General features: G+C 35.9%; 1 protein-coding gene across 2 annotated transcripts; it reads right to left on the bottom strand.

The window, feature by feature from the left end:
* Positions 1-487: 487 nt before the first annotated feature.
* Positions 488-21,510, bottom strand: mus101 (mutagen-sensitive 101). Of its 2 annotated transcripts, none has more exons than XM_019040685.2 (18): positions 21,354-21,510; positions 20,679-20,801; positions 19,564-19,709; positions 17,981-18,122; positions 16,379-16,486; positions 15,123-15,324; positions 14,050-14,271; positions 13,006-13,304; positions 11,696-11,986; positions 9,833-10,243; positions 9,031-9,418; positions 8,238-8,465; positions 6,985-7,211; positions 6,233-6,419; positions 4,907-5,070; positions 3,794-4,000; positions 2,537-2,769; positions 488-1,190 (listed from the first exon to the last, which is right to left on the bottom strand). In XM_019040685.2, the coding sequence occupies exons 2-18, from the start codon at positions 20,772-20,774 to the stop codon at positions 983-985; spliced, it is 3,759 nt and encodes a 1,252-aa protein (XP_018896230.2). In that variant the 5' UTR covers positions 20,775-20,801; positions 21,354-21,510; the 3' UTR covers positions 488-982. The 2 variants fall into 2 exon arrangements, with proteins under 2 accessions (XP_018896230.2, XP_018896229.2); XM_019040684.2 differs by having other exon boundaries at positions 21,288-21,508.
* Positions 21,511-21,661: the final 151 nt, after the last annotated feature.

Genomic DNA, 21,661 nt, shown 5'->3' with positions numbered 1-21,661 from the left:
CTTTCATTACTTAAAAGCACACACACACATAGGCCAAGTACAAAGTAAGGTTGCGATAAGAATTTTGGTTCGTTTACCTCCTTTGTTGATGATAAACTCAATTGATCTTGCAATGAAAAAAAAAAAAAAAAAAAATTAAAAATTAAAAAGCAATTAGTAAGAATATTTAAAATAAGTAAAATCGGATTATCTTTGCATCCTTACACTTGTTTGTTCCCAAAACGTAAAATATACATACATACATGTAAAGATATTACCGCCATTTAAAAATACATACTAAATGTTAAATTATAAACAATTGTAATCATGTAGTACATACATTTTTAAAGGTCTCTTGGCTTACCAAATGGAAAGTACTATGCCCTGGGTTGGTAATTTTGAACTAGTAATAGCAAGGCATTCATAATTTATCATAGATAATTAAAAGAATCAAAACAATTTTTATGGATTTAAAATCTAGATTGATATTCCTGACGAGAGTTTAAAATTGAACGATCTTCAATTATTAATCTCGCAGATATATTTGTAAAAAATAAAATAGATTCACTGGAATTGATTTTTGCTTGATTGTCACTATCTCCTCGCTCCAAATACAAGAAAAAAAAAAAACAATTAGGTACACGGTGAAAATGGTAGGTTTTCTCATAGTTATTAAAAATGTCTTTTTCCAGATTATCTGTTCTCTAGTTCTCATCATTGATCCACTTTGTAAATACGGTTTAATTTTAGAGTTTGCTTCATTGATCGTGACTAAACTGTCATAATTGCAAACAAAGTTTTGCAAGCCACTCCAATCTTGCATTCATGAGATCATTTTATCCTATTGCAACTTCATCTACTGGAGTCAAGTATGAAAAAGGGGTGACTTTCTTTCCCATGGTAGGAGAATAGACTCATAAAAAATATGAAAGAATACACATTTTTAACATTCCAACTTTAAATTTAGGATAAAAAATAAAAATCACAGTTTGAATCAAGTCTATTATCTAGTACTAGAGAGATAAGAATTGTAGTAAGGCACATATTCTTGAATGAGTTTGTCCTCAGGACTAAGCGTCGGTTCGGCAGTGAGAAAGTCACTCAGGAAAAGCACGTTCAGGCAGTAGATGTGGTATTCAGCATACTTGGCCCAATTCAATTGCATTGAACTAGGGTTCTCAATGAAACAATGGGTGACTTGGTCTAATTCCCTGAAAGAGAGGTTAAAGAGAGGCCACATAAGCAATTATGTTAAAATGTTGGATTTCATACTACTGCAAAAACAAGAGAATTGTTTGAAACGTAGATAAATACAAAGGAACTTTTAACACTATATAAGGATCATATGTACACTGCCAGACATATCGATGGGGGGGGGGGGGGGGAGAATTAGCATGTCTACAGAATCTTGAAGAGAAAGTTCTGGACTTTATCCTGAGTCGTCAACCATATTTACGTATAATGATGGTTACCGTTTGGGGTAACTCTTGCAAGGATCTACATCAATAGGCTCAAGGTCATGGAACTCAAATATTTCCCATAAGAAATTGGATATTACGTACTAATGCAAAACATACCAAAAAATAGAAAAAAATCTTATTTGGATCAACTGTGCATTGGTGGTGGATGAAATGTATGAAAAAATGCAATTCCTGAGCATTTAATGTTCAAATTTCATTGGGATGACATAATTTGCATAATGCCCCCATAAATCCTACTAAAAAAAGGGCAGGGTAGGGTGTCTACTTAAACTGGCTGGAAAAAATCAGTACCTTCACAGTCCTTTTTCTGTGCCTTTATAGGACGAAATTCTCGCACAAATCGCAAAAAAATGACAAAGCCGTGATATACGAAGCTCATGGGTGGCTTAAAGATTAACTTTGTACCGCACTGAGAATCAGTGCACATAGGATAGTGTACTTTTCAGGCTATTTTAAGAAACACGCATGGCATGAAGCAAAAAAATTGTGGACCTCCTTGCGGAATTTCCGGACTTTTTCGGTACTTCCAAACTGCCTCTTAAAAATAACATTATTTTCGACATCTTATCATGATAGTAATTTTATTTATGATTGATTTTCTCGAATTTTGCTTACAAGCGCTAGTCTTCCATGCTTCTTGGAGCAATCTATTCAATTGAGTAACTTACATCCAAGGTTTTTAAAATAATTTTCTGAACTTTCTCCTGATTTCTAGACCTGTAATGTAAACACCTGACTTTCTACAGACTTTTCAACCTAAAGAAGCCCTGGCATTGGGATCTAGAACTGCGTTACGAGGAGGATGGAGGGACTTAGTCCAGCATCATACGTATAACATTCAAAATTTGAAAAGTCATGACACATTTAGAGGAAAAATGGATTTTTAGTTAGACTGTGTTGAAAAAATTGGTGGGAAGGGGGGATTGCTTATTGCCAAGCAACTGATAGAAGAGAAATGTTAATCTCTATGTCACTGGTCGATTGCAGAAGAGAGATGTCAAAAGAGCAAAAAAAGGTCCTACTGCATATCATGAGGAATTGAAAAAAAAACCATAAATTGAAAAAATATTGCTTACTTCTCGGTGAGAATCTCGCCACCACCATTTTGGACAAGTCGGGTCACAGGCTCTACTTTCTGTTTCGAGACATACAGGAGGGCTCGCATACCCGAAAAAGCAAACTGTCCTGTCGTGCTGATTTTCTTGCGCCATCGGACGGCAGCCATTGCAAGGGCACTGGCTGATGACATGGCGGTCAGTGGTGGGATATTCTTTGCGCTTTTTGGATTCCCCCATTCAAAATCTTCTTCCTGATGAGAAAAATGAAGTACAAAAAAATTTTAGATGACAAAAAAGCCACAAAAAAATCAACATGTTTGACTAAGTGGCCAAAGCTACTACGTCAATGCAGAGCTCTGTGCTTCAGTATTTTGGCACACTTATGACATAGAATAACAGCTACCAGAAAGGTAACTGGCAGATCCTCCTGTAAGATTGCGCGAAGTCACTTTTTCGAAGTGGACTTCCCTCTTTTTCCCCATGAAATTTGAAACCGCAGAGAGGTTTTTCCTCGCAAGGTAGGCTGAGCGGGGGTTGCGGGGGTTTCGAGAATCGGAGCAAAGATAGCCGACTGCTGCCTTTCTGGTAGCTATTGTTCTATGATTGTGATTAGGTTATATGTGATTCACCATTTGAGGGGAGGGGGGAGGATTTCAAGAAACTTTGTACGTGCTATTACAGATTTACAGATGGTGGGAGCAACATTGAGGAGAAAAACCCCAACTTTTTCAATAATCTACATGACTTACGATAAAAGAGGGAGAAAATGATTTTAAAATGAATCTTAAAGTTTTCACTTACCCTCATCTAAATTATGATTTTCTATGATCTTCGTTCGGACGATAATGAAAATGATTTAGAGAGGGAGAAATATTTAGACAGTACGTATTTTTAGAAGAATTTTAGTGTTTCTGATGAAAATTCAGGACACTTTCCTGTTTTCTCAGATATTTCTCCCCTCTCTCCCTGACACTTCCATGTTACCACGGTTTAACACATTTTCCTGTTTCCTCTATTCAACATGACATTCCTTGATTTTTCCTGACACTTCCCTTTTCCCTTGGTCTTCGTTTATCCTAATATATCCATATGTTTCCTATTTTCCCTAACAGTTTCCGTTTTCTTGAGATTCTTTCATTTTTTCTGCCTCTTCTGGGTAAAATTCTATTGACTTGTACTAATTTTTCAGCCCAACTGAGTGTGAAAAAAATACCTGCATCAATGATTACTATAGGGCATCCACGGATAGAATTAAATCAAAAACCATCAAATTACCTGAAGAAAAAAGCCTGTTTCTTTGGAGGCTTGAATATATCGCGGATGAAGAATCCACAAGCCCCGGGCCATGCTACACAATAGTTTCTCGCTTCTGATTGGTGTCTGCATGATCAAATGTGTTGCTTCTGCTGAGAATAGAGGATCAATTAAAACTGTTCCACCCAATTCTGTGATGATAATTTGAAGTTCGTCCTTTTCATCGGGCTACAAAAAACCAAAGAAAAATGAAACTTTCTCACTAAATTTTACAATGAAACATAAGAAATTAGAGTAATTTCAGGCTTACACGATGGACTCATTGGTGTTAATGTGAAGACCAATTATTGAGAGAAATTGAGAACAATGCACCTTACACTGAGAGCTTCAATTTAACCATTTATTCAATCCTTTTTTTTTCTTTCTTATTCTTAAAAAAACCTTGGCTAAAATTCTAATGCAATTAAAGTAAAAATGGAAAAAACCTATATTTTATTTTTCAAAATCTTATTTACATAATTTTTAAAAGTTATTCTTGATTCCCAGTTTCAACTTTAATAGTAATTCGCCTAATGATTTGACTGTTTTTCGATATTTACTGCAGTGTAACTATAGGAAAAGGGGCCTTGGTATTCAGAAACTCTAAATCAAGGAGTTACACCTCTACACAGAAGAATGTTTTCTAAAAACTTGGGCATAGTCATCGATGTTGTCTTAAACAAGGGTTTCAAAAGTTTGAAATTTGCAGTTAAAAATATAGGTAGTTTGTAAAAAAAACTAAATAAAGTTTTGATCTGGAATGATTGAGGGCTCAAAATTGTCCAATAGGAAATAAATTTTACACAATTCAATGGGACAAAAAATGCACTAAACCATTTGCAATTTATTTTTAAGGATGCAAGACAATTTTCTGTAAGAAATTCAAAAACCATGTTTTTAACCCAACTTTATAAAAATTGTACTCTTCAGAAATACCCTATGGACTAATGTCTCTTCACCTGTTACTGTTTTTAACCACAGATTATTTTTAATGTCTCTTCTAATTTGCTTAATGGTGTTTTGCTCTCAAGCTGAAACGAGCTTGTTGGATTAAAAAAAGTGACCAATGTTTTAAATAGAAATTTGACTACTCACAGGAATGCTTGTTAAAATGAATTTCTTCTTTATTGCCTGTGAGCTAATTTTCCCTTTTTCCAATAGTAAGTCTTGTTGTCTTTGTTCAGCCTCAACTGGATCAGTCCAACCTACATCAGGCTGGTCAGAGAGCTGGCTATCAACTGGCAGCTTACGGACAACAACTGAAATTAAGACAGGGAAATTAGATATGCTTAGTCATATATTTTAAAAAAAAAAGAAAAGAAAGAGAAAGAACAGTAGCTCGGTAGGTAGGTCTTAGCTTAGAGGCCCTGTTGAAAATGGTACTCGAACCATTAAAAGAAGAAATTGGGATGAATTTGGGTCAATTTCTGAAAATTAAAACACAAATGTAAAAAATTAACTCTGCCTCTCCCATCCAAGTGAAGTCGTTAAGCTTAAAAATTGCAGAAAAAGTGCAAATGAAGGACTTTTTTATAGTTGACATGATTTACAAGGGATGGATAAGTCTTCAGCTGAAGATTTTGCCCATAGAAAGGTGGCCTTGAAAAATATTTATTTTGAGGGAAACTCATTTGAAGTTTTGAGAAAGTGGCTTTGGATATTTTAGCCTTTAATCCTGCATAGGAGCCTTGGATCAACATAAAAACATGACAATGTGTTTCCAAAGATGTGGCGATGTTGAGTAATTGATTTTCAAAATAAAAACCAATTTTACAATATGCCCTTCTATGAGCAAACTCTTCAATTACAGTTCCTCTTTTATTTTCTAGGTTTTGCTGATTCTCATAAATGGTTACAACGAAATAAGAGGCTCGGACAAAAATTTCAGTTTTTAGTGAAAGACCAAGCAGACTCATTAAAAATAAGATGGGGACTCATCAAAAATGGATTAGCTTGTAATGGTTAGGACCATAACCTTTTGAGGTTGTTTCATGATTAGTGACGAATTAAAAAACTAATATAAAAGACTAACCAATAACTAAAAAAAGGGTTGATGAGAAACAAATAGAAAAGATTCCTGCTCATTAAAATATTGAGAAGAATATGTAAACTGTTTATTGATCAAGGAGGGGCTTAGTTTAGATCAATCAACAATTTTACTTTTCAAAATTATAAAATCCAAAAATTACTGCTAGTTGTGGAAAATTGCAAGACAAAGAAACGTTGAACAAGAGGGAAAAACTGGTTTTGAGCATGACAATTCTCTTTTTTGTCCTTTTTCACAACACTTTCAAGGAGAACTGTTCTCCCTTTGTGTTGCGTAGTTTCCAGGCCTTCAGACATCTTGATGGGGCACTTAAGAAATTCTTTAAACTTGAGTATCAGCTACAGAAAAATAAGTAGAATACAAACTGAATTTACCTTTTTTTAGCTTAATTCTTTCGAAACTGCCCGCAGCAGATACTTGCTGAAGCTTGCTGTCAATATTTTGAAGGGCATTGTTCACAACTTTCTGGACATAGGAATCATCTGAGCATTGACTTTCTGGACTGGGTGCCTTTGAAGAATGGGCTTCATCATAATTCTGAGTTGGCTGCTCCGAGATTGTCTAAAGAATAAGTGAGAAATATCCTTGTAGTGTGATAATGAAATAGTTTAATAAATTTCATACGTTCCAGATGTGATTTAACCTTGGAGGAAGGGTCTCATCTTTTGTGCCGGAAAGTTTAAAAGAAGAATTTTGACGTATATCAATAGAGAGGTTGAAGAAAAAAAATGACATGTTTACCTTAAGGTTAATCCCTTGAAGATTTTGCATACAAGAATGATATCGAACTGCCTTAATGCCTCCTGACCATCCTCACAGAGAAGGAATGGACGAATCACAGTTCCCTGATGTCAGTTTTGTTCAAATAACTTCATAACAATTAGAAAAATTGAAAAAGAGGATTCTACTTATCCACACACATAATACAGTAAAACCTCCATATAACAATTTTATACGACTAAATTTATGTCCCATACGAGAAAATACTGAATTTATACTCGTGTTAATATGATGGTACCTCTAGTTTTATACACTGAAATATTAATGAATAATGAATATCAATTACAAAACAGAACTGGAAAGAGCAGAAGAGGAAGTTGATTGAATACTCAACTTGGATACTCACAGCACCGAGTCTTTTGGCAGGCCTGGGTTGATTTGGCTCCAGGGTTTTGTCATGGTTGAATTCATCAAATTTCTTCCATCTTTTACTTATGTCCTGGGTAGCCAATCTTCCACTGTGTCGAGAACTTTCAGCCCCAGAATTTTCTAAAGGTGAGTCACTTTTTCTTTTATGGGCTTGATTGAGTGTTGAATTTGCTGGTGGATCAAAATCTAGGGAGTTCATATTGGCTGAAAAAATGGTACAGAAAATGAAATAAGACAGCTAAATTTTATCATGACTTACTTTTTACTTTAACAGATTGGCTGATGACTGTGCCCTGAAAATGCTGCACTCTAGTGAGCGATGGGCCAACTTTGATTCATGTAATGTTGTTGTGGCGATAAGAGATGTAATTTTAATCACATCACCTATAAGTTCAATCCGTGTTAACGAATTATTTTCTACTCCATAACCTAACAATGGCAAGTGCAAAAAAACCCGAACTACTTTAGGAGGTAAAATCTTTTATTCATGTTAGCTTTGACTTAATTATACTTAATAGCAATCGCTTATACTATACCATTTGAAGAAAACCACCCAACTTGAAAAATAGTTGTCGGTGATTATACTGCTCAGTTTGCCCCCGATGAAAAACCTAACTTTTCTCCATTAAAAACAAATTGGTAGATAATAATGGACTCTTGCAAGATTGAAATAGCTGACCTTCATGCAGGACATTTTTAATATTTTGATAAATATGTATTGCATTTTAAATCTGACAAAGAAATTTGGTGCCAGGGAACACAACATGTAATTTACCTATAACTGAAATTACAGGTTTATATTAATTCGCACCTGCCATAATAATAAAATTTACACAGAGCAGATAGAGCAAGTTAAAGAGAACAATATAAAGGAGCATGGAATCCTGATTGTGCACCCAACTTCCCCACATTCTTCACCCTGCTGCAGAAAAAAGGTCCCAGCAAAGGGAAACATACACCATGAAGCAAAACAATGAAATTGTTACACTCATTACTTTAGATATATTTTTTTAGAGAAGTGTTTGAATGGGACAGATACAAACAGCCAATTCAAGACAGAGTTATTAAATTAATGAAAGGGATAATCTTGCAGTGCAGTGCCTGGACTGTAGGCCCTCCCCCCCACTTCTTTAAAATCATTCACTCGGTCGCAGCTAAAGAGGTGCTATGGGCAAGGTGTAACAGGAAACATTTCACTTCAGACAATGTTAAGCTGGCGCGTTGACATACCTAGACTTTGCATGGAGTTTTGATTGTCACAACCAGCGACTAAACGGCTTCGAATTCTATTTGACTCATTGAGACTGTCATTAGTATTTTGTTGACGAAAACTGTCAGCTAAGGAGGAGACCTTGTCAGCAAGGTTTTCCTTCCTATAGTTAGACTGTGCTGATTGTCTTTCAGTGCTGGATGCAGTGGCTGGTCCTTTAGAGGGTGAAGCTTCTTTTTTTGATGTTCCTGAAATGACAAGAGCCTTCAATTACACAAATGCTTGATCCATAGCCCACACATATTTTGGAGGAAAATAAAAAAAAACTGGTGCGCATAGTATTTTTCAAAAACGACAAGGGCACTCTAACGCAATTTTTTTCAGAGCTTGTTCTCATTTCAGGAAAAGAGGAAAATATAAATTATTTCTGCTTTTTCCGTTTAGTTCCTGCGCTATTTCATTAAAAGGCAATGGAATTTAGAGTAATTTAGTGAAATGGATTATTCTGCAAAAATAATTGTATGCAATAAAGAACGACTTATTATAGAGCTATTAAAGATATGGAGCATTCCTATTTTAAGTACGTTAAAGTTGCAATGTTAAGAGCCCTCCCTACTCACTCAATGAAGGACCAATATGGTCGATAACGGACCAATTTTAAATAATTTGTATTCCTGTTTGTAATTGTTATTAATTAAAATACTTGCTTGGTTTTTAAAATTCACAATTCACACAGCCCTTCTAACTGTGTAAGAATGTTTTGTTTTAGTCAAGACACAACTCACAAAATGTAAAAAAGAAAATAAAACATACCTTTGCTTTTATTCATGGAGTCATCGTGTACTCTGACTAAGTATGGATCTACAGGCAACATTTTCCCCGAATTTGCACAGCTCATGATCCAGTCTATCGTCACTGCTGGAAGTTTCCATTTGACAGAGGCCTTAAACTTGTTTCCTTCTGATGTCGGACAAATTAAATGAGTCGACGCGGCTGCATCTCCTTTATTCTTCTTGGCAAATACTTCTTGCACTTTGGCTCCTAGACCTTCCCCCAGCTCACGAATAAAATTGCGAACTTGACCAACATAATTGCTTGATGTTAGGACACAGCCAGTGAGAGGTTTGGCATGGGTTTTCACAATCTGCGGCTGATGATAGAATTCTATGTCTAGAATTTTGCATTTATCTAGGCAGTCTTTCTGGAAACAGCAATAAAATAAATAAGTAGGAGCCAGTGAACGAATTTCAAATGTTATTCAATATTGATTATGTAATGGGATTCCTACAACCCCAATTGCGTATAGCGTAACTAATAATCTGACGGGGGCAGCCAACAGTACTTCGGCGTACAAACATTTTCATACTCTTTGGATCAAATAATTTTTAAGATGCGTACATTAAAACTGGCTGAAATTTTTGGGCCAAAAGTTGTGAAAAGCTTTCATCAGATAAAAAAGTGAGTAAGAGGGGAATCTTCAAAAATTTGACACAATAGACTCTGCTGTCTTACTTTTAACTCTGGCATTTGCTGGGTAAAATTTTTGCCTACATTCTCCCCACTTCTCCAGCACTATAGACCCTGTTATGTATCTCAAATGAAAACCAAAACTTACAATCCATAAGTGAGTTACTACTTCGCACGTTGTGGTCTGGAGCTCTGTTGTAAGGACGGAGGTGACTGTATAGTCAAGCACTCCCGCAAACCTGGGAGGGACGATTTTTCCACCCGCACGGATGACATCCTCCATCACTTCAGCTTCAATTGCACTGTCCAAGTTATGACATAAGAAGTTGAGTCCTCTGAAAAGATCGGTGATTGTTCCTTCTTCACTTTCTTGCGTGTCTGGAACATTAATTGGTTCTGGCTGGTGGATGGGGTTCTCTTTCTCTGGTGTGTCTGGTTCTCTCGGCTTGGCAGAACTGTTTGAATATTCGCGCAGGATTCGCTTTGACATCGGAGACCCTTCAATGCTCCGTTGGGGTTCTGGTGGTTTTCGGAACTCTGGTTGAAGCATTTCTAGGCCCTGCAATACGGAAAATTGTTTTGAATTCGTACAAAAATTCTAATACCAGCTGACAGTGTTTTTATTTTCCATCATAGTACGGGTTTTTGACAATTTTTTCATGGCTTGATGTCTTAGATGAAGTCTTAAAAATTTTAAACTTGCTCCAAATTTATCAGCAAATTTTATTCGCTCCAGTGACCAATAAACTTAAATTACTGTTGAAGAATTTCAACATCTTCATTTTACTTTTTTGTATTAGGCATGCTTGAAGATTTTTGAAAAAAAAAATGACAGAAGATTTTAGGCTTTTCAAGTTCAAAGTTCAATATTAGACCAAACTATTGAGAAACAGGAATAACTGCAAGAGGATGCAAGCGTAATGGAGGGTGGATGGATGTCAAAAAAAAACAGATCACATAAAAATTGATTGACAAATACAAAAACAGCGTTATTGTAACCTGCAACCTGCTCTATGAATAGATTACCTCATAATGACATTTGAAATTTTATTTTCCTCCCGTCGTTGTCATGTAGATCTTTCTTCTTCAGAAAAAATTATGATACGCTTTTCCTAGATCCCTCTTATCACTTAACACATTGCCTGCCATGCTGGTTTAGTGACTTCCAGTAAAGCAAACTTCTAAGCTCAAAAAAAACTCTCAAAGTTCAAGCTGTAATGGAGCAGATCCCCTGTGCTACACTGAGATTCCAACTCTAAATCTAGTCAAACTCTCCATGCATAGGTAGAAAACAAACCCATTGGCAGAGTTGCTGCAATATTTGGCGACTCCAAGGTTGGAACCACAGCAACCCTGCTAATGTGTTTGCTTCCTACTGGTGCATTAAGAGTTTGACTAGACATAGAGGTGGACTCTAAACGAAACAAGGCAGGGTGTCTACTAAAACAGGCTAGCCAAAAATCAGTACTTTTACAGCACTTTTTCAGTAAATTCCCAAGAAATTCAGTACCTCTTCAATAGGAAAATTCAGTACTTTTTCAGTACCTCCCATTGACAAAATTCGAAAAATTTCAAAAATTTGAGTTTCTAGCTCAAATTAAGTCAAAAGTGACAAAAAATTCCGTTCCTTCTTGCGGAATTTCCGCACTTTTACAGTACTCCCAGACTGCCCTTAAAAAATCAGTACTTTTTCTGGACTTTCCGGAAATTCTGGACTTGTAGACATCCTGACAAGAGGATCCTCTCCATTACGGCCTCAAAGTGGAGAGCTTTTTTGAGCTTGGGAGTTTGTTTCAGAGAAAACCGTTGGCACCATCGAGTTTCTGGCAAAATTCTAGATAAAATAAGTACTTAAATCGCAAATCCCATCGCACATCCTTCCATAACCACCAAAAATAAGATAGAAAAGAAACTTTTGACAACTTCTCCCTGGGGGCTTATCACTCCTGAGTAGACATTGCTCGTATATCGTCCCTCAAAGATATAAGACAAAATAAAAATTGGCACAAACCCTTTGAGCCAGAGGAGAGGCAGCCTCAAGAGGTTGGCTTATTTTGGAAAAGAGGTAGTTCTCTTCGTTAGCTGGATGCTGTTGCTGGATACTCATTTTGATCCAATCCAAAGTTACAACATACGGCTTAGTCCGCAGATTGGCCAGAGTATTGGTAAGATGTGGAAGTGATGCCCCAACAACAACATGAGTGACCAAATCCGACAGTTCTGAATACCGGACCGCGTCTCCAGCGTTGAGAATTTTTCGTAACAAGTCTTCTTCACTAGGACTAAAGCCACTCAGGAATACCTAGAGAAAAATCAAAAGTAAACTCTGAAAAACAGTGGCAAGACTAGAAAAATATATTTCTGGGTCTTTAATGCTGAAGATTGTTTGTAGGATTTTACTTTTTATTTTTAAGGGATAACTGGATTGCATTTTGCAAAAAGGAACCACTAGCATTGCAATGATGCTAAGATTGAGCAACTTCATCTTTTGCAATAGAATTGCGGAAATCGTGAAAAACTATGAAATTTAGATGGTAATTTTTGTCTTAAATTTACAGTTTTTAGCGAGTAAGGTAGAAACTATTAATGGATAATCGGGTTTTTCCTCCAAGACAAAGGAAGTTGCACAATCTTAGCAACATTGCAATGCTAGTGGTTCCTTTTTGCAAAATGCAATCCAACTGATCCTCTATATTACACAAAAATAAGTGTTATTTTTTTCATACTTGAAATGTTCAGTAAAAAGGTCACAAAAAAAGAGAAAAAAAGTTAATTTTTTCTGGAAAACTGAGTAGAAATAAAACGCTATAATCTTAATACATACATGTTTGTTCTAATTCTAGAATCCATACATACCTCTCAGTGTTAAATTGTTCACTTAAAAGTCAAAACTGTATTCAATCTTACAAACACTTCATTCAAATGAGATAATAGAGAATTTGCAGGTGTCTTAAATTTTTTGAATTTCATCTTTAAATTAATACTACCACACAAACCGAGTATGGGAATATCCTAGGTTTCTAAATTGAACGATTACTGTAGGAAATATGACAAAATAACCTAATCTGCTAAAATACACGTGTTTAAATGGAAAATGCCGCCAGACGACGTCATAAGGCGGCACATTTTCTCACTTTTAAATCTGTTTTTCTCCAATTTCCCATAACAGAAAAAAATTATGAAAAATACTGTGAACTCAGCTCATTATGCACTCTCAGATGAGGTAATACAATTTTTGTGTGCAAATTCTCCATTGAATTCATAGGAATAACTTCAAAATGAACGATGGTTTCTTCCAAGCTTAAAGAGGGAAACACTCACCTTACAACCATCAAGAAACCCAGATGATCTTTTGGCATCGTGTAGGTTCAATTCAGAGAAGATTGCTTTGTAGTTATAGGGGTTTTTAACAGGTGTTTTCATTGGAGTTTTCACAGGAGTGCCAGCACTTGACTTCTCTGGAGTCTTGATTGGTGTCCTGGGGCTCTCTGCAGGAGGTTGTGAGGTGCGATAATCGGAATTCCGAGATAAAGAAGCTGTCTCATTAACAACTTGAATAGTACATTGGTTTTCAGTATACCCAATGCCAGTAATTGAGGGATCTGATTCCGGCAAAAAATCTGATAGAATAAAATATACAGAGGATTAATGGAGCAAAATAAAACATTCTTACCAGCTATGACTAGATGCCTCACAAAATTAAAACTTTAGAATAACAAACTTTCTTGTGATCTGGCATTTCCTAAGTTCATTTTGTACAGCAAAATTATGTGAAATTTCATGGTAAAGTGCTTAATTCCATGCCAATGCCAGAGATTCGTCCAATTTTCTTTTATCAAAACTTCATGTATAACATGGAATAAATATTTAAAATTTCTGTGATTTACTCATAATCAAGTGATTGGCAGTTTTGGTTCACTGTAAAGTTGGGCAATTCAAATTTAGGTACCTCCAAAAAAAAAACTGACTAGTTACAGTAGGACCTCGATTTATCACAGGACCAGAGGGACTGGAAGATCGATCTGTTAAATCGCGATCCGATAATTCGAGGTCTTACTGTAATCAGAATCAATGCTACTCAAACAAAATATAGGAAACAAACCACAATTTCACGAGAGAACTAAAGTTTGTTTTTAAAATTTTCTTTTTAGCTGGGTTTAATACAGTGTTGCAACAGTCACACAGTAAACTGAAATGAGGTCAGTTTGGCTTCAGCTCTTGCGCAAGCAGGACATCGGAATTAAAGGATATAACTCCTATAATTTACTTGACAGCATGATGAGAGAGCAAAGATTGTAGTGATGAAATTCTAACCAGCTGTTGGTGCACAGAAGATTAAAGGATAAAAGATCTATAAAAACTCACTGGTATTTTGGTCAGGTAACTGAGTGGATGACTTGACATTCGGGGCAATCAAAAAGTTTTTCGTTTCAACAGCAAAATCTTTCTTGATGCACTCATTAATCCAGTCGGGCGTAACACATGGCAATCCCCATACTAGAGCATGTTTAAACTTTTCACCCTCCGGCTTCCCGACGACCAGCAAAGTTGTTGTTCCTTCTGCCAATTGCTTATTGTAACGGCCACCTGGAAAAAAAAGGGTTTATGGACGAATTTTGACAGCTGTAAAAAACACGAAGTTCATAAAAAGTTTTGATACATTGACGATGACAGTTTTCTTAGCTGGCCACTTGGCTAGGGCGGTCTGCAGAGATTGCAGCAATGCAAGCTGTAGTTGAGTTGCGTGCTGCTAGCATTACCTTATGAGTTAAAACACATTGAACGTTAGAGCAGTAATGAAGTTACTTCAATTGTCATATTGTATACGTCCTTGGACAGTTTTCAACCAGTGTCAAAAGGCCACTTTCTTTGCCCATTTCTGTGGCATGTTGAGACTAGTCGCTGCCAGTCTCCAGGCAAGTGTGGTATTCAGAAATTTAATAACCGTGCTATTTTATATCAGACGTTTAAGAACACAGATCTTATTTATTTTACAAAGTTTTAAATGGGTTTTAGGTGTACTTACAGGCAGTCAAATTTCTTGATTGGTACCACGCTAGTATAGTAAGACCTCAATTTATTGGATCACAATTTAACAGATCAATCTTCTGGCCCTTCAAAGGCTTTAAGTTAATTCGAATTAACAGACTTCACAATTACAAATTGATTTTTAATTCTGTCATATATGATGAATTGAGATTATACTGTATAGCAACATGATGATAAATCGTAAGTTATAGGGATGGACACAGAAGTTTTTATGGCGCACTGATCGTAGAACTATGGCAACATTGATAATGGATTCGTTCGCCCACGATTGAACCAGGCATTGAAGGAGATAAAAAAATGTAACTTCATGAATAAAAGAGCTCTTAACCCAGTTATGAAGAATGAAAGAACAAATGAACTAAGCTAGCAAAAGAGGAATCATAAATTACCATTCTGACAGATGATTTTGCCAAGCCTTTCTTTTTCTGTGCGGGTTAGATTAGTTAGGGTAATTTCAAGCCCATGGAAAATGGGGCATTTATACTTCAGAAATTGCTCATCTGTTGCCAATACATTTTCCGTCAGACTTGCTTTCCAAACAGCATAGATCCATTCTTCAGTCATCACTGCTACTTTCATTTCAATGGCTTTCTGAAAGTATTTGAAATAAGATGAGTGCAAAATTTTAAGAAGTTCTGTTGAAGTAATTTTTTCATTATGACAGCAAGAGTGACAGGGATTCCTTTTGCTGCAGTTGGTATAATCTAAAGTTTTGATCATCAACTGGCCTTTAACTTCATGTTAGAGAATTCCTAATCGACCAGAGAACAAGATAAAAATTTAAGCATTCTGTTCTGATATCTGTTTTATCGTCTAAATATCAAAAATAAAACGGTACAAATGACGGAAATTACTGAAATAAACTACCAACAAAGAAAGGTATTGAAGTTTCTATATAATATGTAGCATTAGTTGCAAAAAATTTGAATTTCCCACTCGCATGATAAACTAGAGTCTACTAGAATCAAATCGCGCACAGCAACAGTTTTGGCAGGCTTCTCAATGAGAAAATGAGCAGAGCTCCTTCCTCACCCTTTGTTGTTCAAATTGTGAACGATGTGCTACAGCTGAGACAAAACGCCAATATTGGGGCAGTCATATTTTTATGTTGCAAAGACTGCTATGGTAAGGTTTTGTGTGCGATTTAATTCAAGCAGATTGTTTTTTTTTTTTTTTTTTTTTTTTAAAGCAAGAGGTTTGAATCTATGCATTAAGAAACATTAAAAATCTTTGTTAGTAGTTAATTCCAGCAATTTTCGTTGTGCAAACCGTTTTCTACGAGATGTTTTGATGAGGAAACAAAAGCTATAATTTAAAAATTTTGTGGCTTTAATAATTTGTAATCATAGGTACAAGAGATATCAGCGGTAGTGATATGCCCCTGATGATCAAACAATCCATATTCAAGAATGTCTTAAGATCAAGTGAGCAGGTTGGTAGAACAATTTTCAATTAAGGTGGCAGAGGATTTGGCAACCCTGGATGGAATCTCAGTGAAAACAGGACCCAAGCCATAACTTTTTAAATGATTGAAAAAGTCTTTGATAGTAGCACAACCTAGATCAAAATAATCAAAACTGAAGTCTTCACAGTCCTCCAAATCTCTTTGAAACCAGGTATTCAGAAGTTATGCTAAAATACTCACATAATACTTCGGAGAACGGACAGAATTGGTGACGACATGCGTGCACTTCTCGTGAACATGATTTGAATACTGACCTCCCATAAATCTGACTAGTTCCTTTATTTTTTTCTACAAAAGAAAACACAAAAATTCAGAGAAAGTACAATTAGATGAATGAAATTAGATTGAAATTTTAAAAAGCAACACCAATAAAAAAATGCAAGAATTTCAACCATCAATTTCGGATGATACAATCCTTTCGGGTTAATTTGTAAATCAGTAAGTTTTAAATGTTTTGGCTAACATTCACAGTTGCACATATTAAATCTGTGTTATTTCTATTTCCATAGGACTAACTTTTCCTTATAATTGTGAGCTTTTAGAATCTATCTTCAGTTTTGACAACATCCATACAGGTCAGTCATTGAACAGATTTCCCCTTCGGAGTCGCCTCTGTCCATTGGATTGTGATGTCAGTATTACTGCCGCGAAAACCAAAACTGTCAGAGACAATGCTTTTCTTATGGGAGCATTACTAATTTTTATTCATGAATCATTTGAATTTCTTACATTTAAATCCTTTGAAACTTTCTGAGTGTCGAAAGGAACGTTTAAATATTAGCATACAGGGTTTCAATTTTGCCGAATTTGTGTTCTTTCATATTTACAGTTTACTCTGCATCATCCATTTTTACATGTGAATCTATACAACTGAGTGGCTTGTTACATTGCTGACTTCAAAAATCATTTAAAAATATAATTTAAATAATTTAAAAATGCAAATTCAGCTAAATCAAAACCCTGGACGCTAACGTCTAAATGTTCTTTTCGACTCTCAAAAAGTTTCAAACGGTTTAAAAGTAAAAAATTTAAATGATTCATTATTAAAAATTAGCCCTCTCCCCAAAGGAAAAGCTTGATTCCCAGCTTTCTGGCTTTTGCGGCAGTAATACTGACATCATACGCAAAAAATTCTCATTTTGGATCTGGGAATGACTGACATACATGGATAGATCTTGAGTTTTGATTTGTATTACATCATGCTCGTTTAGAAATTTTCTTGATATAAAATATTTGACATTATGTGAATATTCGATATGTTCTTATTATATTACATAAACGTATGTTGTCCGATTTACAATTTGTTTTAAAGGCTTCTTTTTGAAGGTTTGTTTTTATCTCTTTTTTTTTGCCTAACCTCTATTGTTTGTGAGAAAATGCTTAACAATCTGAGATAAAATCTCAGAATTAAACATCACCTGAGACTTAAAAGTTTCGTCAGAAAAACCAGATCAGAACATCTTTAACTTAGAGTGTACACCTTTGAAATCTCTGCAATTTGCTGATTAGTTCAATTTTGAGATCCATGATAGAGTTCTCCCATTGCCTGGGCTCAACGAAGGTGTCTCGTCGGTCCCCTACAGTGCTACTAATCTTCAAAAGGTCACTGACTTGCGCTTGGCAATGAAAGATAGATTTGCATGCATTTTCCTTCGAAAAATACACTATAAGCATTGAAAGACAAAAAAAAATAATGAATGCAAATCTTTTGAATACACTTTGAGCCTTCCATTTGATTTTTCCCTCAAGAAAAAACAAAAAACTCAGTGGCTTCAGACTCACTTTATCATGTGGTGACAGTTGACTGCAGGTGATGTGCAAACCACGCATTGCCATGGAGAAAACTGGAAATGGTTTGGAACCTTGAATTGGTATTTCAATACTTTCCAGGAGACATATCCGCAGGCATAGAGGTCCTACAATCCTGCGGACAAAATAGAGAAAATTATAATTGATTCATAGATTAAACTACAGTTAAGAAGCTAAACTGAGTTTTTGAAAAAATCCTAATAATACAACATAAAATGCAAAAGAAGAAAATCCCGACTATGATAAAACAAAACTTACTGCAAAATGAATTGCATTCATTTTATAATAATGCACCTTTCAATATCATTAACTGTGTAAATTTTACAGCTCAAGTACACGATTTAATTTGTTCCAAAATGTCTGTCTTCTTATACTCCAAGTAGTGATAACAATGAGTCAATTTGAAAATTTTGGAAGATAAAGTCTCTGGCAAAGCCTAAAAATTGGACGTATTTCGATCAAACGGAACTAAGCGCCAAACTTTCAATTTCCAGATTTTGACAGATTTGGATTCTCCATCACCTAAGCTACTCAGAGGTATGATTATGTCTCGAAAAAACTCATTTCATCCCGAAGGAACAGCGTGTGAAAAATCATAAAACTGGGAATGGGGGATGACGAATTAAAGCAGACAGAACTATGTGTGGTTCCATTTGATTTAATGCACTAGCCAGGATACTGCGTTCTGTCAGACAGAGCTATGTGCAGTTGATCGACAGCAGCAGAGCTCTGCAGAGACAGCGAATGAGAACCGGCAACGCTCAAGTGGATTAAGTTGAAACTTGTCTACGGCTCACATGAACCAGATGAACTGTCAACACCGCCCGAATGAAGCTGAGCGAATCGGTCGCGCCGAGAGTAGCTGGAGGCAGTCGGAGATTGCGGAGTGCACATAGTTTCGTTTGACAGAATGCGCTACCGCGGATTTTTAATTCAGCAAACAGATTTATTTGCATTTTGATCCAGATCTCGCTTAATATGAATTATTCAGAAGTTTTGGCATTCAATATAGTTAAAAGAACGTCTCAGCTTCAAAACAAACCATAGAAATCGAAAATCAGTTTATTAATATTAATACAGAAACGCCAATGATTTTTGCAAACCTGGTTCTACTGAAAAGTTTCAAAATTGCACATATTTATGTTAGATAGAAATGCGTCCAATTTATACTTACTGTTATTAGAAATAAATTACATCAAGGTAATGAGTTTTTGGCATATATTAATTTGATTGTATTTTCAGTAATATTTGACTTTGACTTAGTTTTGCTGTTGAAAAACATTGATTCATTAACCTAGACTCAATTTTAATTGTTGTAAGTTTTTGAACACCATATGATTCTGTAAGAAAATAACCGATGCAAACTTCAGTAGATCATAATGAGCTTTATTCCTTGCTCCTACTTCCATAAAAAAGGAGAAGAAATCTTCTCTTTGATTTGAAAAATTGGATTGAAACAAATGCATAGTTGTAGATGTAAACAAATTCAATTTTCAGTGCATAGATACAGCTCATAAAATAACAGAGTGATATATTACAATGATTAGGTTACTCACAAAGAGGATTTCTTTTTCTCCCTCAGCTTACTGAAAAACGATCCTTCAAATTTATCGAGAACATAGCAAATATTCTTATCATTCTGCGTTGTGTCGCACTCTGATTCACAAATCCAAGCTGCTGTTAAGCTACGCTGCTGGCAGTCCTGAAAAAAATAATTATCCAGAGATCAAAGTCATGGAAGACAGGGTGAAATTCTAAGAGCAGACCAAATGGCTACTTGGTGAGGTTGGGGGTTGAATTCTGCGAGAACGAGAGCCAAAATTGAAGTTATTAAAAAAACCGCAGGGTCAAAATTTTGAAGAATTCTTTCTTATGGATTCTTTCTTATCACACAAACAAGTCATTACAGACTCAAATGAATTCGACAGTGTAGGAGAGCGACCGACTGTGGAAAAATGTTGGTCTAAGGTCGGGTAACGAAGAGGGAGAAAAAAGAGTTAGAACCAGGAAGGAAGAAAAATAAGAAAGTATGTAGCCTTAATGGAGCAAGTGTACAGGATGTCCCAGGATTAAGTCCGAATACTGAAGGAGTCGAATCCTTGGGTCAAAAAAAGATGTTTTTGTGGTGTAACTTTTCTTCCAGAAACGCTTTCCCTGGGGGACCATCCCCCACTCCCTTTGTGCCCACCCGCGTTTTTTTCAGTCGCTATTATCTCGACAACAATGAGTCCTAGCAAGAAAATGCGTACATTTTCTCAATATTTCTGAACGTTGAATCCAGTGATGCCATCAAAAATCAATTTTTGTTGCTAGAAAAATTCATTTTGGCCACTTCTAAGTTCCATACCCCGAACCCCCCCCCCCCTTAAAATGCGTGTTCCCTTCAGCGGAGGTCAAGAATGAAAAGAGCACTATAAACTACCTCCAGATACCAATTTTCGTATGAATTGGTTAGTAAACATTGTCATGGTGTTAAAAATACGATTTTTTTCTCCAACTTTGGGGGCCGTGGCCCCCAGGGAGAGCATTTTTGGAAAAAAAGTTAAGTATACTACAGAAACGTCTTTTTCTGACTCAGAGAATTGATTCCTTCAATATTCGTACTTAATCCTGGGCACCCTGTATATCTACGATGATCATAAAATTAGATCACTGAATTAAATATTGATACCTGATAGGTGAGCTTCATGAGACTGCTGCACTGGTCAGGAGTAGTTCCATCTGAGATGACAAAGTATATTCTCAAGTCTGGTTTCTCTCTGGCCATACTTGTGGATAATTAACTTCTGGAGTTCTGAGACAAAAAAAAAGAAGTCAATTACTCGGCTGTTAGTCAGGAGGCAACATTTCTACAAAACCACCGTTTAAATCTTTAAAAGCATAACAGTGTTACCGCAAGTGGCGTAAGCAGGCAGTAATTTTCAGAGCAAAAAGATGATTTTGAAATTTGAAGTTTACTTGTGCCCGATCTTCCGGATGGTTACTTCAGGATGGCAACAACTTTATTTGTTAAAAGCTTGTATTTTGGTGTTGATTCTACTATGAAGATGGAATTAGTGAGTTCGTGAGTGTCACTTCAGTAAGACTTTCTAGGGTGCAGCTACGGAAACGTCACGGATAGCTTAACACAATAACACATCAACACACTTGTGCACACAAAGTGTTCTGCATTATACAGCCCATCATTGATGCCTGCAAAAGAACTACTTTAAAGCAGCTAGATCAATAAACAAAAAAAGGAGAAATTGTATGTTTCCTATAAATACAGAGACTGTGGTACCTTGACAAGCGATCCCTGTGGGTTTGTCAATCCGAACAATCACAATATAGCATTCATTTTACAAACCTATCTATGAAGGATGGAGTGCCCACTGAAACTGTGGTAAGAGCACATTACAAGGATCTGAATTTATTCTAGAGAGAAGTCTGTAGGATGAATTTTCAACAAACACAGAAACGCATGGGCCATGGGGGAGGAAGAAGATAAAAAAAAACTAACCAACAAAACAAACAAAAACCACAAAAACACATGAAGAAATTTGCATACAGCCAACTTTCGCATTAGAGATGTTACTTGAAAAATTAAGTTCGGATGAGCCGGAATCGATTCTCCTCACGTGATTTCTTCAATATAAATTTATGTTTCGAATTTTA

Source organism: Bemisia tabaci, chromosome 3 (genome assembly GCF_918797505.1).
Source record: "Bemisia tabaci chromosome 3, PGI_BMITA_v3".
NCBI lineage: Eukaryota > Metazoa > Arthropoda > Insecta > Hemiptera > Aleyrodidae > Bemisia > Bemisia tabaci.
The sequence above is the reverse complement of the archived record's forward strand: the minus strand, read 5'-3'. Positions and strand labels throughout refer to the sequence as shown.

Excerpts from the sequence above, each read along its gene's own strand:
- mus101 (XM_019040685.2), bottom strand. The coding sequence starts at position 20,774 with ATGGCCAGAGAGAAACCAGACTTGAGAATATACTTTGTCATCTCAGAT. Across the intron at positions 14,272-15,122 it reads CAAAATCATCTGTCAGAATG|GTGGCCGTTACAATAAGCAA; the intron begins GTAATTTATGAT and ends TTTTTTTTCCAG. Across the intron at positions 2,770-3,793 it reads AAACAGGCTTTTTTCTTCAG|GAAGAAGATTTTGAATGGGG; the intron begins GTAATTTGATGG and ends TTTTCTCATCAG.